The sequence below is a fragment of the Octodon degus genome, unplaced genomic scaffold (assembly GCF_000260255.1).
Source record: "Octodon degus isolate 3935 unplaced genomic scaffold, OctDeg1.0 scaffold00007, whole genome shotgun sequence".
Classification (NCBI taxonomy): Eukaryota; Metazoa; Chordata; class Mammalia; order Rodentia; family Octodontidae; genus Octodon; species Octodon degus.
The window spans coordinates 5,241,712-5,259,615 of record NW_004524583.1 but is presented as its reverse complement, the minus strand read 5'-3'; the positions used below and the strand labels follow the sequence as shown (position 1 = coordinate 5,259,615).

Genomic DNA, 17,904 nt, shown 5'->3' with positions numbered 1-17,904 from the left:
TAAAAACAGATGTCATTCAAGCTGTCAGAACCATGACTTTCTTAAGTCAGGGTATAGAATCAACACCAATTCTTTAACATGCTCACTTAAGGGACATCAGTTATTTTTCTCAAGTAAGGCAGCTAAGCTGAAGTAACATGCTGAAAACAATGATTTGCAAACTGAAATCAAGTCATTTATACAATCAAAAGGGCTGGCAAGATAGCTAAGCACATTAAAATGTCTGCTTAGGCAGACGCAGGGACTGAGGTTTGACCACCGGAGTGCCGTGCCAGCCCTACCCCAGGGCGTGCTGAGAAGGCAATTGAGATTGGGCATATTGGTGTGTGCCTGTAATCCCAGCGCTTGGGAGGCTGAAAACAGGAGGATCACTACGAGTCCCATCTGTGTAGTGAGACCCTGTACTAAATACATTAAAAAAGAAGAAAAGAAAAAGAGCTCACTGGTTTAGCTTTTTCAATACATTGGACCACTCACAAGTATACAGCTATCTTCAAAATGAAAATCAATATATTTGTACTATATTACCACATGGCAAGCTCAAGTTATGGCAAATAATTTTATGCATCTTGACAGTTTTGAGTACAGTGAAAAAATATACAGCCTTGCTTTGTGTTTTAATTCATTCTGAGCAGGTTTCAAGAGTCTGAGAAGATCTCTCATTTTCAGTGACTATAAACATAGTCCCTGCAAAATTTCAACTGGAATGGAGTTCCAATCACTGAACTGAGAAAAACTTAAATGAAAAAAGACGGTCATTAAGACACACTATACTAAAGAAAAACAATCCTTACTTCACAATCACACTCTATGTGTGCCACTGCTTTTTAGGCAATAAATACACTTGTAACTATTTTCAAAGATGATGCATCTGACCAGAAAAATTCGATCAAATGTTTCTGAGCAGCGCCTTGAGAAAAGTCACTGCAGTCACTTCCTTCAGATCAGATAATGACACAGCAGGTTCACGAAAAGTTAAATATCCCTCCAGTTTTAAGTTTCTGTTGCTCTATTTAAAATGTTACCATAAAAAAAAATTGAAGTTTTGTTATTAATAGCTACAGTATTATGGGTTTTGTATGTGGCATAAGGTAGTGCTCTTTATTTAATGTGGTTCTGATAATACAGAAGATTTAACACCCAGGAAACTGTTTCTAAGAGTAAACAATGTGAAAAAAAATCCTAATGCCTGTCTGTATCTATTCAATAATTAACAATCAACTTTTTATTTACTTTTTTATTTTTATTACTTCTTTTTTGCGGTACCAGGGATAGAACTCGGGACCTTGTGCTTGCCAGGCAGGTGCTTATGCCGCTAAGTTACATTGCTGGCCAACAATAAACTTTTTGAAAGACTTTAACTTAGAAGAACCTTATGGCAAGATCAAGATTATTATATGCCAAGGAAAGCGATTAACAATGAAAACTGAACTAGTATGGAACATACAGCCACACCCAAAGGGTTTTTAATAAAACTGTTACCTAGAGTTTTTCTTGAATTTGTTCTCCCTCAAACTGCTTCCGTGCTTTTATAACTACTAAAGCAAAAATAGCAACTGCATCTATCTAGTCAACGAGTATCTTATGTCTAAATCACATTACAAATCCAGGAGCCCAAGAATCAGAATCACCTATCTCCACTAACTTTATTAATAAAATTTAATGTGACATATATACATTATTATAGCTACATAAAACAATTGTATTTTATGAATATAAATACAGCCAGAAAAATCAAAAAACCAAACTGATTACTTGAATCCAGTTTTAGCTTTTAAATTCTTACTTTTCACAGCACCTGACAGCCTCAAAAAAAAACCCGTAGGACTAATGTAATTAATCAGCTTGGAACCAAATAAAATAGGACATGATTGAACAACTCTCTTCTCAGGTGTTTCCTAGACGCTCACCTCTTCCACCTGCCCATCCTCGGCTCCATCCTTCTCCTTTTCTTCCTCTTCATCATCATCATAATCCTCTTCCTCGTCTTCCTCTTCTTCTGATGATGTGTCTCCAGTCCCATCAACCTGTAAAACCAACGGCGCCTGCTGCTGGGTAGGCTGTGCCTGTGGTTGCTGCTGACTGGCTGCGGTTATCTGTGCCTGTGCTGGGGTGGGTGCTGCCACTGTTGTAGGTATAACTTGAGTCTTATTTCCTGTAAATAAGATTTGCTGAGGCTGGATGATGACGCCCGTCTGTGGTGAAATTCCTCCAGGAAGAGGGGCTAAAACCTAGGGGCAAAGGAAAAATCACAAATGAGGAACTGGTTAGAGGATGAAATATAGTAGAAAGAAACTGGCTGAAATGCTAAAAAAATCTTCGGAAATGGCAGTTATCTCATTCATAGTTAAAAGTACTAAAGCACAAAGCAATTTTTGTGTACTGACCCACTAAATAAATCACTCAAAGATTATCTAAAGCTAATTGTTTAAAAAAAAAAAAAAAATAGGGGCCAGGGAGATGGCTCAGTAGAATAAGCGCTTCCCTGGCAAGCACAAGGGCCTGAGTCCAATCCCCAGTTCTGCCAAAAAAAAAAAAAGCTAATTGTTTCATCTACCACTTACTGTGTGTGTGAGAGACCAAGAGTTTCACAAGTCATTAGCTTATTTGCATGAAGTATAGAAAGGTTTAGTTACTGGCAAAGCTGGTAACTAACAGGAAAAAATCCAAACCTAAATTTTGTGGCCTACAGCCCTTCTTTTGCTAATTAAACCCTACTACCTCCACATGAAGGAAAATGGAACGAACGTTTGAAGATCTTGATCCAGTTTTATGTAAGATCAAATAGAGCAGAAGCAAGTCATTCAATCTCTTTTAGCTTATCATTTTACTGCTAGACTACAATCAATTGTTCTTGCTCAACACTGGCAGCAAATCAGAACCAGCTCATAGCTTAGAAAGTACCTGAACATAGGCTCCACTATTTAATATTCCAATTTAACTGATGTGAGATAAAAGCTATTAATCTTACTTAGAACTCAATTCTATCATCCAACCACAGCCAAAAACTAACAGGACACTTCTAACGGTCCTTCTTGGTAACTCGGTATTTGGAATCTTTCTCCTGAGGAGCTCCCCTATTCCCCAGTCCTTTTCTCCAATAAATTCTACTCTACTCTTTAAAAAAATAAAAGTTTCTTCCAGGATCTCCCTACAATCTATATTTGGTTTTTTGAGGTAGGGCCTTCATATATAGTACAGGCTGGCCTTAAACTCATTTATGTAGCCCAGGCTGGCCTCGAACTAATGGCGATCCTTCCACCTCGGCCTCCACAGTACTGGATTATAAGAGTGCACCACAATGCCCAGTATCCTTTTAAGTTATGTATTTTGATAGATTAAACTACAACTTGATTACAACTAACATTTATAGTCATCAAAATCTAAACCAATGAATGTCTGTTATTGCCATTAGGTTCAATGAATCCAAGTATTTCCATTAAGAAAATGACAGACTGAATATGCAGACAAATAAAGCAAAAACAACTAAAAAAGATACTACACCACAGAACAGATATTAAATCCATAATTGATGGCTGGGGAGATAGCTCAGAGGCATAACCACCTGCCTGGCAAGTGCAAGGTCCTAAATTCAATCCCCGGTAAAATACACACACACTCTCTCTCTCTCTCTCTCTCTCTCTCTCTCTCTCTCTCCCCCTAATTGAAAAGTTTGGGTTTCGTAACATTTTAGATACTCATTTAAAGATGCTGAACTGATAGCCCATATAAATATTTCAAGATCTGAAAAACTCCAAAATCTCAAACTCCCCTGATTCTATGCATTTCAGATAAAGGGAAGAACCTGGAAGATAGGCTATTTTGAAAATATGGAAGAGGATACCATTCTTGGCTTGGAGAACAAGGAATGATCAACATTATCTTCCTAATAAGTCATACTTCAGTTTCCATTCCTGCTATCAGGAAATTACCCCGGCTTTTCTGTTTGGTTTATTTGGAGGGCGTAGAAGGAGGTACAGGACAGAAAGTCAAAGGCAGTACACTACACAGAAGAATGTCAGTGAAATCCAGAAGCGGCAACGGCACATTATTTTCAGAATGCTGTAATTAGATTGTATTAATAGTCCTGTTGTCTAATCTTTGCTTTATCATTATATACTACTATTATATTGAAACTATGTGTTTGTGTGATTTTTTTTAAAGCACCTAAGTTCTGTAAGAAATAATCATACCTCTTTTATCTTTGTTCTCGCTGTACAATAATACAACACTTGGCATATCTGTACAGTATAAGTATTTGTAAACTTTAAACTGCAGCTAAAGCAAATAACTAGGGGCCTAGCTAAAGATGAACTTGGAGAGGTCAAAGAAACAAGACCTCCATCTTTTTCCTTTTTAAATATAGACCATATTAAAAAAGTTTGAACTTTTTCCAGCAGGCAATAGAAGTCACTAAAAGGTTTTAACATCTCTGTGAAGATTACAAACCAGCCTGTAAATCCAGTCAGGTTAGGAGGGCAGAATGCTAGAGATAGGGAAACTGGTTAAGACGATAAAAAGAAAAAATAGAATGTGAAAACTAGTTTCAAATGTAAGATTGCTAACAACGTAAAACTTAAAACAGCAAAAGAAACTACTAAGAAGAAATGGTAGCATTATTGGTATCTTGATGACTGGAGATCAAGGGAAAACTTTCCTCTTTCAGAAAATATATCAGCATCATCAAACTGTTCTTAGCCCTTGGAAAGACCCTGAGACCCAATAAATACTTGCTGAATGAGAACAAAATGACTAACTTAGGAGGCTGAACAAATGGCATGGTCCTGACAGAAAAGAATATTCAGGACAATGACAAATGATAATCAGATAATAATTCAGTCTTAAACATGCTGACTGTAAATTACGCTGCAAGACAGTATACTAGAAGAGAATCTAAAAATTTGTATAATAAATTTTATATAACAATGGAGAAAATGAGAACCACCCAAGTAGCACATAAAAAAGACAAAAAAAGAACCTTACAGGATTCATAACTAAAATTCTTTTACCTGTTGTATAACAGGAGCTTGTACACCTCCAGGCTGCATCTGTGGTATAACTTGTTGTTGTAGAACTACTGACTGCTGAGGCTGAAAGATATACTGGGCACCATTGGCTGCTCTGACCACCTGAAGAAGCTGGCCTAAAGCAAAAGAAGCACAGATTCCAAGTTACCATTTTAGCAGTGATCACCTCAAAATAATATGGAACGTCAAACCACCAAAGAAGTTGGCAACTATCAGGGTGGAAGTCTAAATATCTCATTGAGGGCCATCGCTTATATGTATAACTATCATTATCTACCCTGCATTTTCAAATACACTGCTTATGTTTAACTTCCTGTACATACAATATTATTCTCATACAACTGTTTTCAATAAAGATTGAAAAACAGATTACAGGCTAGGTGTGAGAATACACACCTGTAATTTCAGCCCACAGTAGGCTGAGGCAGGAGAATCACCCTGAGTCTCAGCCAGTTTGAACTACACAGTGAGCTCCAGGATAGTCTGAACTATATAGCAAGAGCCTATCTTTTAAAAAAAAAAAAAAAAAAAAAAAGGCTGAGGAGACAGCTCCGTACAATAAGTGCTTGTCTGGCAAGTGCAAAGTCCCGAGTTCAACCCCCAGTACCAGAAAAAATAAACAAATAAACAAAAAAACCCAGAACAGATTAAGGATGGTAGCTCATTACATCAAAGCATCATAGTACTTGGTTTCAAAAATGTAAAATGCAATGAAGTTTGCTATCATCAGTGCCACATAATACTAACTGCATGACCAGAACCAAATGTCCCATACTTAGGCTGCTTTAGATGCCCCAAAATCTTACATTAACTAGTGAATAAATTATGTTAACAAAACATGCAGCAAGACAAGTCTCTAAGTCATTCATGAATTTAGAAATTAACCAAGCAATGCAAGAATACACATACACACAACCAAGATCACAGAGTACTTAAGAGTTAAATTTCACCTTCCCAATAATTACAGCTGCATGTAGGATAGCCCTCAAAGTTACTTTAATAACCTAAACCAAATGGTAAAAGAAACATAAAACATAGAACATTAGATTTAATTTTCTGAAATGGTTCCACTTATTACTCCTATTTACCTGAATTTGTTAGTATCTGTTGAACAGGAGTCACACCTGCAGGGAGTGCCAATGTAGCAGCTGTGGCAGCGGCACTCTGAAAATATAAAAAAAGGAGAAATATAAAAACCACACATAGACATGCAAGTATCTCAGTTTATCTCTGACATATTTTAATTGGCATATGAAATATTTTGTTTAGTACATACCAAAATGAAAAGTTCTTACAGTAGTTCTGAATCCCATGTTATTATCTAGCCTAAATAACCTAATTAGTATATTTTAGGAAGCAATATAATTATTTGTTTGGGTTTTTCCCTAAGAAACATACTCTACGGAAAGTGAACAGGTAGATTTTTGTAACTCCCTCTTCAATTTTCTTTAAGGCCTTCATATATTCAATGTAACCTGTATACTCTTAGGCATACCCACACTAATGACAGATGTGTTATTGCTTCCTATCCCCTCCTTTGTTTTCTTAAACTCAATTTCTTCCATTCATACAACTGAGGGAAAACTATTGAGTATTGTATCTTCACTTCTTAATTTTTGCAATTTCTACTACAATCAACAGATCTCCATTGAAAACACTTATCACTGAAGAGTACAGCGGGTAATCCTATCCTGTGATGCTATACTATCCAAAAGGAAAAAAGTAAAATACTGGAATCATAGTCTAAGTGAAATACAAACACATTGAGCATTCCTTACCCAAAATGCTCAGAATCAGAAAGGTTCTACATTTTTAATCTTTTCATGTTCGTACCTTGGCGATAGAACCCAAGTCAAAATTATATTTCATATACATCTTTATACATGTCGCCTGAAGGTAATTTTATACAATCTCAGTGAGCTTTGAGTTTTAAAAGCTGCAACTCTTATATGAGGTCGGGTATAGAATTTTTCCATTTGTATCATGCTCTAATTTTCCAGCTTTGGAACACTTTTGACTTCGTATTTTCTTGTCTTTTTTTTCCATCCTGCAGTAGGAGGGATTGAGCCCATGACCTCCACTATAAGCTATACTGCCACACTGGGCTCGAATTTGTGATTCTCCTATCCAACCTTCCAGACTGCTAGATTACAGGTATGAGCCATGACACCTGGCACATTTTCAAACTGTTTCTCATTTTTTGTTTTTTTAATATATACTTTAGGGAAGGGTCTACAGGGTGTTCAGGGTCTCACTACTAGATCAGACTCAGTGATCCGCCTGTTTACAGTCTCCCAAGAGCTGGGATTACAGGCGCGTGCCACCACACCCAGGCTCAATTGCCATCTCAGCACGCCACAGGGGGCGGGGCCGGCATGGCAGACCTGGGGATTGACTGTTTTTCAGTTTGAAAATATGAAATAGAGATGCTCTATTTATATTAATAGATAAGTTTAAAAAGGCTTAAAGGGGCTGGTAAGATATCTCAGTAGTCTAAAGCACCTACTTAGGCAAGCTTAGGCAGGCACAGAAGACCTCAGTTTGATCCCCAGCACCACATGCTGTGCCAGTCCCACCCTCACAGTGAGCTGAGTCAGCTAAAAAGAAAAAAATAAAAATAAAAAGCCTTAAAATACTTAGAAAAGTCACCAAGTTTTTAATTTCTGTATCTTAAAATGGAGCTAAACAATAACATTTCATATATATTATACACACATACACAAAAATATCAGACTGGGCCAGGGAGGTGGCTCAGTAGAATAAGCGCTTGCCTGGCAAGTGCAAGGGTCTGAGTTCAATCCCCAGTTCCGTAAAAAATAAAAATCTTAAACCATATTCTAAATTTCTTTAAATCTAAATCCTTGGCTTATTCTATTTTCTGACCTATCATTTGTTTAAATACACATGCTATGTACTTATTTATGTATTTGTTGTTTATTTTTGAGACAGGGCCTCCATGTGTAGTTCAGGCTGGCCTTGAACTCACTGTGTAGCCCACACTTTGATCCATGACCTATTACCCATTAAAGGTGAAGATATCACTTTCCCAATCCTTTTTTGCTAACAATGTGTAGAATTTATCCTTCCCTTCTTCCCTACTCTTACTACAACTCAAAAACAGCAGAAGGAACATCTATCACTCTCCTTTTGTATTTTTTTTTAATAGAAAATTGCATCTTAATGTCTAAGCTAAACTTTAGAGCTGGTAAGTATAATATTTAGGAAATTTAAATTAGGGGGTGATGGGACTACTCTGTCCAAGTCTTCAATTATCTTAAATTGGTAATATCCATCTAACTAGGCAATTCATAATTTGAATTAGAGTAAGTGAAGCCACTCTAAGTGTTATATCCTGTGTCTTACCATGTTTGAGGCATTCATATGTTGTATCAGCTTAGAATCAGGAACAATAACTTGGGGTGCTGTGGCTATGAGAAAAAAAAACAAGCACACATGTGAACAAAGAAACAAAACTATTTCATAACCAGAAGAATGATACCTATGTTGAATCTTGTGCTTTTCACATTTTCTGCATTAGAATACTTAACCATTTGATTTCTATGGAAAATAACAGTTGTATTACGTCAACTCTAAGCTGGAAAACTAATAAAAAATACAGATTACAATGCAAGGACATAAAGGAATTTAGAAACAGGAAATAGCACTTTCAACATCTAGACAAATACATTTCTATACATTCTTAATGATTAAGAATTTTCAAATGTAATTAATCCTGCCTTGGTCAGTATTAACTGTTTCACTTAATTGCTCTACCATACCACTATAGAATGAGTTGCTAATTTATTAAGAGGAAATTCAAGAAGTTAAAACTATTTCGTTAATTTACATAGTCCTTTTCTTCCAACCTGACAACTAAGACTATCACGTTTCTTTCATCAATTGTTTAAAAATACCATTCAGAAATGTGTTACTTAAGTGTAAAGGGAACTGTTTGATCCCGCAAATTTCAGAGAACAGACAGATAATCCCATTATCTTAATATTCTCTGAGTGAAGAAAATCAAATTTCACTTTATGATGACATAAAATCCCACTGCCAAGCCTCAATGCAATAGGAGGAACAGTCATCAAAGATTTTATGTAATAGATATAATGATTTGATATAAAGCATAGATTTAAAACATTAAATCTTTGATATAAATAGTAAAACTCAAATAGAATTTTCTACTGTATGTTACCATCAATTTTCTGTTTTACATCTATTATCACATGAGATAAACAGGTTAACTAAATGGTTACCTTAAACTTTTCATTTACTGTCACCCATCTCCAATTACAATTAAGATTCACTAAATTGTAATGCTCAGGAAATATTGTAACTGAACTGATGGTGGTAAGTGGGGAAAAACCTTGCTACATGCAGTGTACTAAGCTTCTAAGCCTTTCAGGCCAAGATTATCCTTAGTTATAAAACAGAGCTAAGGGTGCCAGGGAGATGGCTCTGTGGAATTAAGCGCTTCCCTGGCAAGCACAAGGGCCCGAGTTCAATCTCTGGTTCCAGAAAAAAAAAAAAAAAGAAAAGAAAAAGAAAGAAAGAAACAGAGATAAAAGAGATAAAAGCTATCTCACAAAACCTACACAAGGTATTAATGAAAGTGTAAGATGAATTGCAGATTGCAAAGTACTACAAACAGATGCTGTAAATATTTGTTTTTTTCTTACTATAAACCAAGTAACATAAATTACATTATTATATATTGTTATCCATTCTTCACCTTATTTTTCTATTATTATTTTTTAATGTACTTGGTTGTTGCAGGGTCTCACTACACAGCTCAGACTCGTGGTGATTCTCCTGCTTTCAGCTGCCCCAGCACTGGGACTGCAGGCATGCACCAATATGCCAAGACTCTGACCTGCTCAGCCTGCCCTGGGAGTGGGGCTGGTGTGACATGTGGTGCTGGGGATCAAACTGAGGTCCCTGCACTCTTCACTTTAAAGAAATCTAATTTTGTCAACTTAAGACTTACACAAATGACTATGGGATTGTATGGCAGACCATCAACATTATAAAACTCCTCTAGTGTTTAAGATATATGGATAAAAACTAAACACAAGTGCAAGGGCCTGAGTTCAATCCCTGGTTCTGCCAAAAAAAAAATAAAAATAAAAAAAACCAAACACATGTCTTTGAAGGAATATGTGTCATAAAGGAGATACCTACTTTATCAAATAAAATAATGAAGCCCCTAGTAAATAACTTCTACAGATCTGACCTATTTTAGGCAATATAATCACTAGACAATTTGTTTTATGATTGGGGGAAGATGGCTGCAACTGTGCTTGTGTTTGTAAAGGTGCACAGCATGGCTGTATTTGTCACACAATGAGCGGTCTATGAAAGGAAGCAAAAGTCTGTCCCACAATTTTGCTTGAGAAATGACTGATTTGCAAAAAGCAGCATTTGTGAACTGAGATATTATTCTATAGCCATCTTGAAAGGAAACAATGTAATCTTTTGTTTACCAACCACAGCTTAAAAAGAAGATTCAAGAAACCCAGAGTCTTTCTTCTTTGAGAAAATAACTCCAAAAACTCAGTCTCACCTTGCTGTGATGCAGGAATGAGAACCTGCTGGGTCTGTGCTTGCTGAGGTACTGTCTGCTGAGGCTGAGCTTGCTGATGGTGGTGGTGGTGATGGTGTTGCTGCTGTTGGGGTTGATGCTGCTGCTGAACTTGCATTAAAAGCTGCTGTTCTTCTGAATGAAATCCATCCACTGCCCTAGACTGCATCAGTTTACTCTCCCATAGCTAATACAAAGAACGTTAACGATTCATCAGTGAAATAAGATTACATAACTCTAGACATCTGGACAAAATACATTTTTACTAGCTGTTCACATCCACCCCCACCTCCCAGGTGGAAATGGGGACTGAACTCAGGGCCTTCACAATGGGCTACACTTTTAAGACAGGATCTCACTAAACTACCAAGATCAATTGATCTTCCTGTCTCAGTCTTCAAGAGGGTTGGGACTATACACATGAGTTATAATGTCTCACTACATTCTTCCATTTTAAAAACTGATACAGCCACAAAATATATAACCAACAAGCAACTCCCCTTTTTTGAAACAGGGTCTCACTATGCAATGTAGGCTGGACTTGACCTCTCTGAGCTCCCAAGTACTGGTATTATAGGCCTGTGCCAGCTCAAGCCCAATCGTTCCATGCTACTAGAAAAAATGAAACAAATCTTTAAAAATTCAATTGTCATCTGTATTTTACTGTATAATTTTTTTCTTTTTAGAAATATCTTCCAAAAAATGTTCTATAATAATTCTTTAATTGGCAAGTTTTACTAAACCGTTTTATTTTAAAGAGAAAAAAAGATAAACAATCAGTTACTAAACAGTTTTATGAGAATGGTTTTAGTAATCAAAGATTATCTTTTGGCTGGGTGTGGTGGCACAAGCCTATAATCCCAGCACTCCTGGAGACTGAGGCAGGAGGATCATCATGAGTTCAAGGCCAGCCTAAACTACATAGTGAGTTCAAGGCCAACCTGGACTACATGATGAGACCCTATGTCAAAAACAGAAAGATCTTTTATAATATCAAAACCTTTATTAAAAAATTTATACAATTCTTTCCTTAATACAAAATTTTCTGCTTAAGTAACAGATAACACAAAAGCATCTCTCCTTAAATTGGAAGATTGAGAAACAGGCAATATAGGCAGTCTCCAAGTCAGAAAGGCCCAACTGTCATCTGCCTAAAACTACACAGGAAAAAGAAACCACCACCTGATGTCTTACAAGTATTCCCAGCACTTCTTGACATTTCCCTCCTTTTCCCATTATGGCAAAGACTGACAATCATTTTTTTATATATATGGTTTAGTGACTTTTTTTTTTTTAATTTTTTTTTAACATTTATTGTGTGGGGAGGGGGCCAGCTCAGCTCACCAGGGGGTGGGGCTGGCTGGCATGTGGTGCTGGGGATCGAACCGCGGTCCCTGTGCTTTGCCAAGCTTGTTCCAAGTAGGTGCTTTAGACCACTGAGCCATCTCACCAGCCCTGGTTTAGTGACTTTTGTTGAGCATTCCAAATCCAAAAATTCAAAACATTAAATGCTCCATGGGCCGGGGAGATAGCTCATTAGAGTATGCACTTGCCTGGCAAGCACAAGGTCCTGAGTTCAATCCTCAGTACCACCAAAAAAAATAAAACAAATAAATGCTCCAAAATCTGTATTTGGATATGGACATGATGCCACAACTGAAAAATTCTACAACATGAAATTTTATTTCTTGACAAAATCACTGAAAACATTGTACAAAATTACCGAGGCTAAGAATATAAGGAGGGCTGGTGAGATGGCTCAGTGGTCTAAAGCACCTACTTAGAACAGGCTTGGCAGAACACAGGGACCGCAGTTCAATCCCCCAGCACCACATGCCAGCCAGCCCCGCCCCCTGGTGGGCTGAGCTGGCCACACACACACACACACACAACTAAAGAAAGAAAGAATATAAGGAGTACGTGAAATAAATAAACTTTATCATATAAATGTTAAAATCTGAAAATTTCTGAAATCTAAATTAAGCATTTCAGGCAGGGGATACTAGCATGTATTTTCTCATTTCACTGTAGGATTTAAAAAAAAAAAATCAATGAAGGAGAAAAAGAAAGTATCTGCAACTATTTCGTCCTTTCCCCTAACACATATCTCCTCTCTACCAGGTTTATTTAGTGTGTAATCCAAAACCTCAACTCTGTAAAATAATCAAAAAAAGTAACAAGCTAGTCCAGGGACAGGGATGTAGGTTAGCAGCATAAGTGCCTGTCAAGCAGGAACAAAGCCCAGAGTTCATTCCTGGCATCCCCTTCAAAACAGTCACAAACATCCTTAAAAATACAAATAAAACAATTTGGCCATTTGCATGCAAATCTACATACATTTTTCTCCTCCAGAGCCTGCTCTGGCGATACTGACTCACTCACCTGAGGCTTTTTGTAGACCTTAGTCCTTGCTATAGAGAAATGTTTATTAATCTCCCAACCCTTTCCCATTCTAAACATTCTAGATTCATTGATAACAAATCTAGCACATTTCTAACACCTTAATGAAATAATAACTTTCCCAGTACAACCATTCCCAATAGTGCTAGTACAAATATTCTTTAACGGCTATTAAGACTTATAGCCTGCTGGGCCGGGGAGATGGCTCAGTGGAATAAGCACTTCCCTGGCAAGCGCAAAAGTCTGAGTTCAATCCCTGGTTCTGAAAAAAAAAAAAGACTTATAGCCTGCTGCTCAGTCTTACAACCTATCTTTTTCTTCTTGTACAATTGCATATATGTTGTTGATAGAGCTTCAGTGTCCTTGTGGTACAGTACACTTTGTTTATACAGTACTGCAATTTTTGCTGATCATACCGTAAAGTGCTAATAAGTGCAAATTTATTTATATAAATTTTTATATTATTCATTTATAGTACTGTAAGAATTACACAAAAGCAGTGTCATCAAGTTAAAGTTTCCTCTGCTCATTTCTGTTTTGAATATTGTGATGTACATAGTATATACAATTCTCATTTATTTATTTTATTATTTTTTTGCAGAACTGGGGATTAAATTCAGGCCCTTGTACTTGCTAGGCAAGCACTTACTCTACTGAGCTATCTCCCCGGCCCCACAATTCTCATTTAGAAATCAATGACCTGGTGGAAGAAGCAAACTTGGGTCATTAAAAGAAGAATGCTAGGCTGGCGAGACAGCTCAGTGGACTAAGTACCTGTTTAGACAAGTGCAGGGACCGGGGTTCAATCCCTGACTCCACAAGGGCTGGCCAGATAGCTCAGCAGATTAAAGCACCTGCTTAGGCACATCCAGGGGGGCTGGAGGTTCTATCCTTGGCATGACCCCCAGGGTGCACTGAGACAGCGATTGAGACTGGATGTAGTGGTGCACACCATTATCCCAGCACTTGGTAAGCTGAAAACAAGAGAATCACCACACGTCTGATCTATGTAGTGAGACCCTGTAGACACTGCACTAAATACAACAAAAAAAAGAACGCTTGTATTTAATCTTGCCTGAAATCTATTCTTCCAGAGATATTAACCGTATTTTTTCAAGCTGGTTGTGAAAATTGAATTATATATTCATGTAATAACACTATCAGAGTCTAAAGTCAGTCACTAAAAGTCAGCTAATATTACTGATAGCAAAAGTTTCTGAAAATTTTTATTTATTTGATCCAAGGTCTTGTCATACAGTTCAGACTACTAGTGATCCTCCAGTCTCATTCTCTGCAGTGCTGGGATTACAGGTGTGTACCACCATGCCTGGTTTCAGGGCCAGCACAGCATTTAGTACCAGGATTGAACTCAGGTCTTTATGCTCGCCAGGGAGGTGCTTAGACAGAGGAGCATATCTTCCCAGCCTGATAGTAAAAGTTTTAATTGTGTAATGGAGCATTACATCAGAAATCAGGAAATCAGTTAATCTTTGTTTAACTATGAAGTCCAAAATCATTTATCTGGGTTAGGCAATTTCCTCATCTAAAAAGAGGAAAAACTGAACACAATTACTTTGTTTTAGCTAATATATCTGGGTCTTTGCAAATCCCAGACTAAAAAACAGCTGGTGGGGCTGGAGAGATGGCTCAGTGGTCTAAAGCACCTACTTGGAACAAGCTAAGCTAAGCAAAGCACAGGGACCGCAGTTCAAACCCCCAGCACCACATGCCAGCCAGCCACGCCCCCTAGTGGGCTGAGCTGGCCACACACACACACACACACACACACACACTAAATAAATGTTTAAAAAAAAAAAAAAACAGCTGGTTTCCTTTTGTGTTACCAAAACACTACTTTTTTTTTTTTTTTTTTGGTACTGGGTACTGAGCTCAGGACCTTGCATTTGTCAGGAAGGTGTTGTGCTGCTGAGTTGTATCCCAAGCCTAAAGTACTATTTCCTAAGAGTTCAAATTTGTCAGGTTTATTTCTATGAAGTGGGCTCCTAGCATAATATAAAAACAGGCACTTGTGTGTCAAAGAAAACACAGTAATGTATTACATATAGCAAGGTTCTTATCACCCAAACTGTATCTCTTCTTTCAAAAGCAAATAGAATCTCTGCTTGAGTCAAAACATGAAGGTAAAAAACACAAAGCACTATTAATTAATGTTTTAATAAGCTGACTCATATCTTGGGGAGTATGGGGCTGGCAGTATGGTAAAGAACTTTAATCATGCTACTCAAAATAATGTACAGTATAAAACTTGTGAATTGGGTATTTCTGGAATTTTTTATTTAATATTTTCAAACCACACTGACCACACATCACTGAAACATCAAAAAAAAAAAAAAAAACCTGCATTAAAAAAATACTGTACTTATTTACAAAGCAGATCCTTGGATCCCATTCTACTAGAATGAGGTCCCAGAATGTAACAGACCCAACCTTAAACTACATTCCTGTGATCAGCAGTCTTCTCTGATTCCAAAACAAAGCAAAAGTTAAGTCTCAGTTTCAAAGAAAAGCAATCATTTACTACCCAGGTGTATTACAGACATTTCCATTTTGCACTTACTACACTGAGTCTATTCAGTTTGAACAGCTTCAGGGCAGACCGTCATATTTAAGACCTCATATGACTAAAATACTAACTCAAATCTCTCACTACTAAATTCAAAGCTATCTAATACTAAACTCAAAGAAAAAAATGGAAAAACTAGTCTAGAATAGTGATTATCTGTAAGGATGCTATCAAGACTTGAAGCAGGGCAACTCTCTGCCTTACAGGCCAGCCCCACAGGAAATGCAACCTTCCTGGGTCCTGCCTACTGAATGCCAAAGGTGCCCATTGATCACCACAACATACAAAGGTAGCCCAACATTTCCAAAAGCTCTGCAGGGGTTACTATGTTAGTCCACTGAGGATCGGTATTTATAAGAACCATCACAGCCACTGTGCTAGGTAACACGAAAAATACAAAAATAGTATAATACTAGTACCAAGTACTGAACTTCATAGTCAAATAATGTAAAATTTGAATTAACTATGTTCAGTCAATTTCACTTTATACCTTTATTTTGTGGTGGTACTGGGGATTGAACCCAGCCCTCTGTACTGAGCTACATCTGCAGAGCGCCCACCTTTTTAAAATTCTGAGCCAGTCTCATTAAGTTGCTAATTGCCCAGGCTGGTCTCAAACAGGTGTATGTCACCAGATGCAGCTAAAACATAGAATGTGAAGCACTGGGGAGATGGCTCAGTAGAATAAGTGCTTGCCTGGCAAGGGCCCAGAGTTCAATCTTTGGTTCTGAAAAAAAAAAAAAAGACATAGAATGTTTTGAGGAATAAAAATTGTAAGGGGCCAGGGAGATGGCTCAGTGGAATAAGCGCTACCCTGGCAAGTGTAAGGGCCTGAGGTCAATCCCTGGTTCCGCCAAAAAATAAAAATAAAAACCTGGGGACATAGCTCCAGATAAAGGTCATGGCCTCCAGTTCAAATCCTGGTACTGGTGGAGAAAAAACAAAAGTCTGCTTTAATTACTGGTTGTTAAAAAATGTGATACTGTTTTGACAATGGTAATCACTATGCTATAGCATTACATAGTGATACTTTGGAAGACAGGATTGTTGTTTGTTTTGCTTGGAAAATAATAAGAAGCCTTTTCCAATCCTTACAATACTCCTTTTTCCCCATGTACTTACTATTTCTTGCAGCCTTACTTTTGCAATCTTTGCCTTGGCGTCTAAAATTGACTAAGAAAATTCATATTCTGCTCCCCAAATGTTTAAGAAGTGTATCTGCTTACATATTAAGTAGACATTCCAGTAACTAAAATTTATGGAGTTCCTTGTACTAAGTATTTTATACGCACAGACTTGTTTTTCACAAAGTAACAATCAAATAGACGTCATCTCCTTTTCATAGAAAAAGAAACTCAGGGAGAACCAACTAATCAAGATCAACAAACTTAAAGCAGGCAGACCTGGAATAAACCCAGGCAATCTGATTCAGCCTTAGGGCTTGTTGTGTTCTTTGAGTTTTGCACTCAGTACCTCCCCTGCCTTACTGTAGCCCAGCTTTAACCAAGCCTCTAATCTCCACACTAATATTGCTGGTCTCAGAGCACCTAGTAGCTTCCTTTAAACTATGAAGTATATAAAACATGAATGACCTAGATTCCTATCTCTATCCCTTGCTAAGTGTCCTCCTCAAAGCACAGTGTCAAGCTACTTTCTTTTTTTTTTTTTTTTTCAGTACCAGGGATCAAACTCAGGACCAGGCAGGCGTTTATGCCACTGAGCTATCAAGCTACTTTCTGATGTACAAAATGTGATGAACCTACTGCTTCCTGGTAATATGCTAGGCTAGAAATTCTGAAGGAGTCCCCTGCTTTCATAAAACATCTAATTCCAAAATAAAACATATGAGTAATCCCATTTTTGGGCTTCTCAGAAATGTTAAGGCAGCAGAAAGTTTCTCTAAGAGCAAAGGAAGTAAAAAATAAATTATTAAATAAATAAATAAATAAATAATCCAATTTATGGGCCAAGTTATTTATATACACCTAAGTATAAATCAATTATCTACATATAATTAGAAGACATTTAGAATAGTAACTTGGGAGGGGTTCTCGATTGGAGAGTGATTTTGAACCTTGCCCCTAGAGAGGTTGGGTTATGGTTAGACATTTTAGTCACAATTGACAGGTACTACTGGCATCTAGTGGGCAGAAGTCAGTTATGCTGCTAATCTGTTAGAATGAACAGGACAGGGGCTGGAAAGATGGCTCAGTGGTCTAAAGCACCTACTTGGAACAAGGTTGGCAAAGCACAGGGACCACGGTTCGATCCCCCAGCACCACATGCCAGCCAGCCCCGCCCCCTGGTGG

At 37.5% G+C, this 17,904-nt stretch overlaps 1 protein-coding gene and 1 non-coding gene across 2 annotated transcripts in view; both read right to left on the bottom strand.

The window, feature by feature from the left end:
• Nucleotides 1-17,904, bottom strand: part of Gtf2a1 (general transcription factor IIA subunit 1) — a 43,081-nt gene that overhangs the window by 22,286 nt on the left and 2,891 nt on the right. Inside the window, exons 2-6 of the mRNA XM_012517261.2 lie at nucleotides 10,594-10,798; nucleotides 8,391-8,455; nucleotides 6,116-6,191; nucleotides 5,010-5,143; nucleotides 1,911-2,231 (exon numbers count right to left, since the gene is read on the bottom strand). Coding sequence (XP_012372715.1) covers nucleotides 1,911-2,231; nucleotides 5,010-5,143; nucleotides 6,116-6,191; nucleotides 8,391-8,455; nucleotides 10,594-10,780 — 783 coding nt within the window. The 5' untranslated portion in view covers nucleotides 10,781-10,798. The remainder of the gene's footprint in view (nucleotides 1-1,910; nucleotides 2,232-5,009; nucleotides 5,144-6,115; nucleotides 6,192-8,390; nucleotides 8,456-10,593; nucleotides 10,799-17,904) is intronic.
• Nucleotides 8,974-9,117, bottom strand: LOC111813339. Its single transcript, XR_002818633.1, has one exon. It is a non-coding gene; the product is annotated as a small nucleolar RNA SNORA79 (small nucleolar RNA).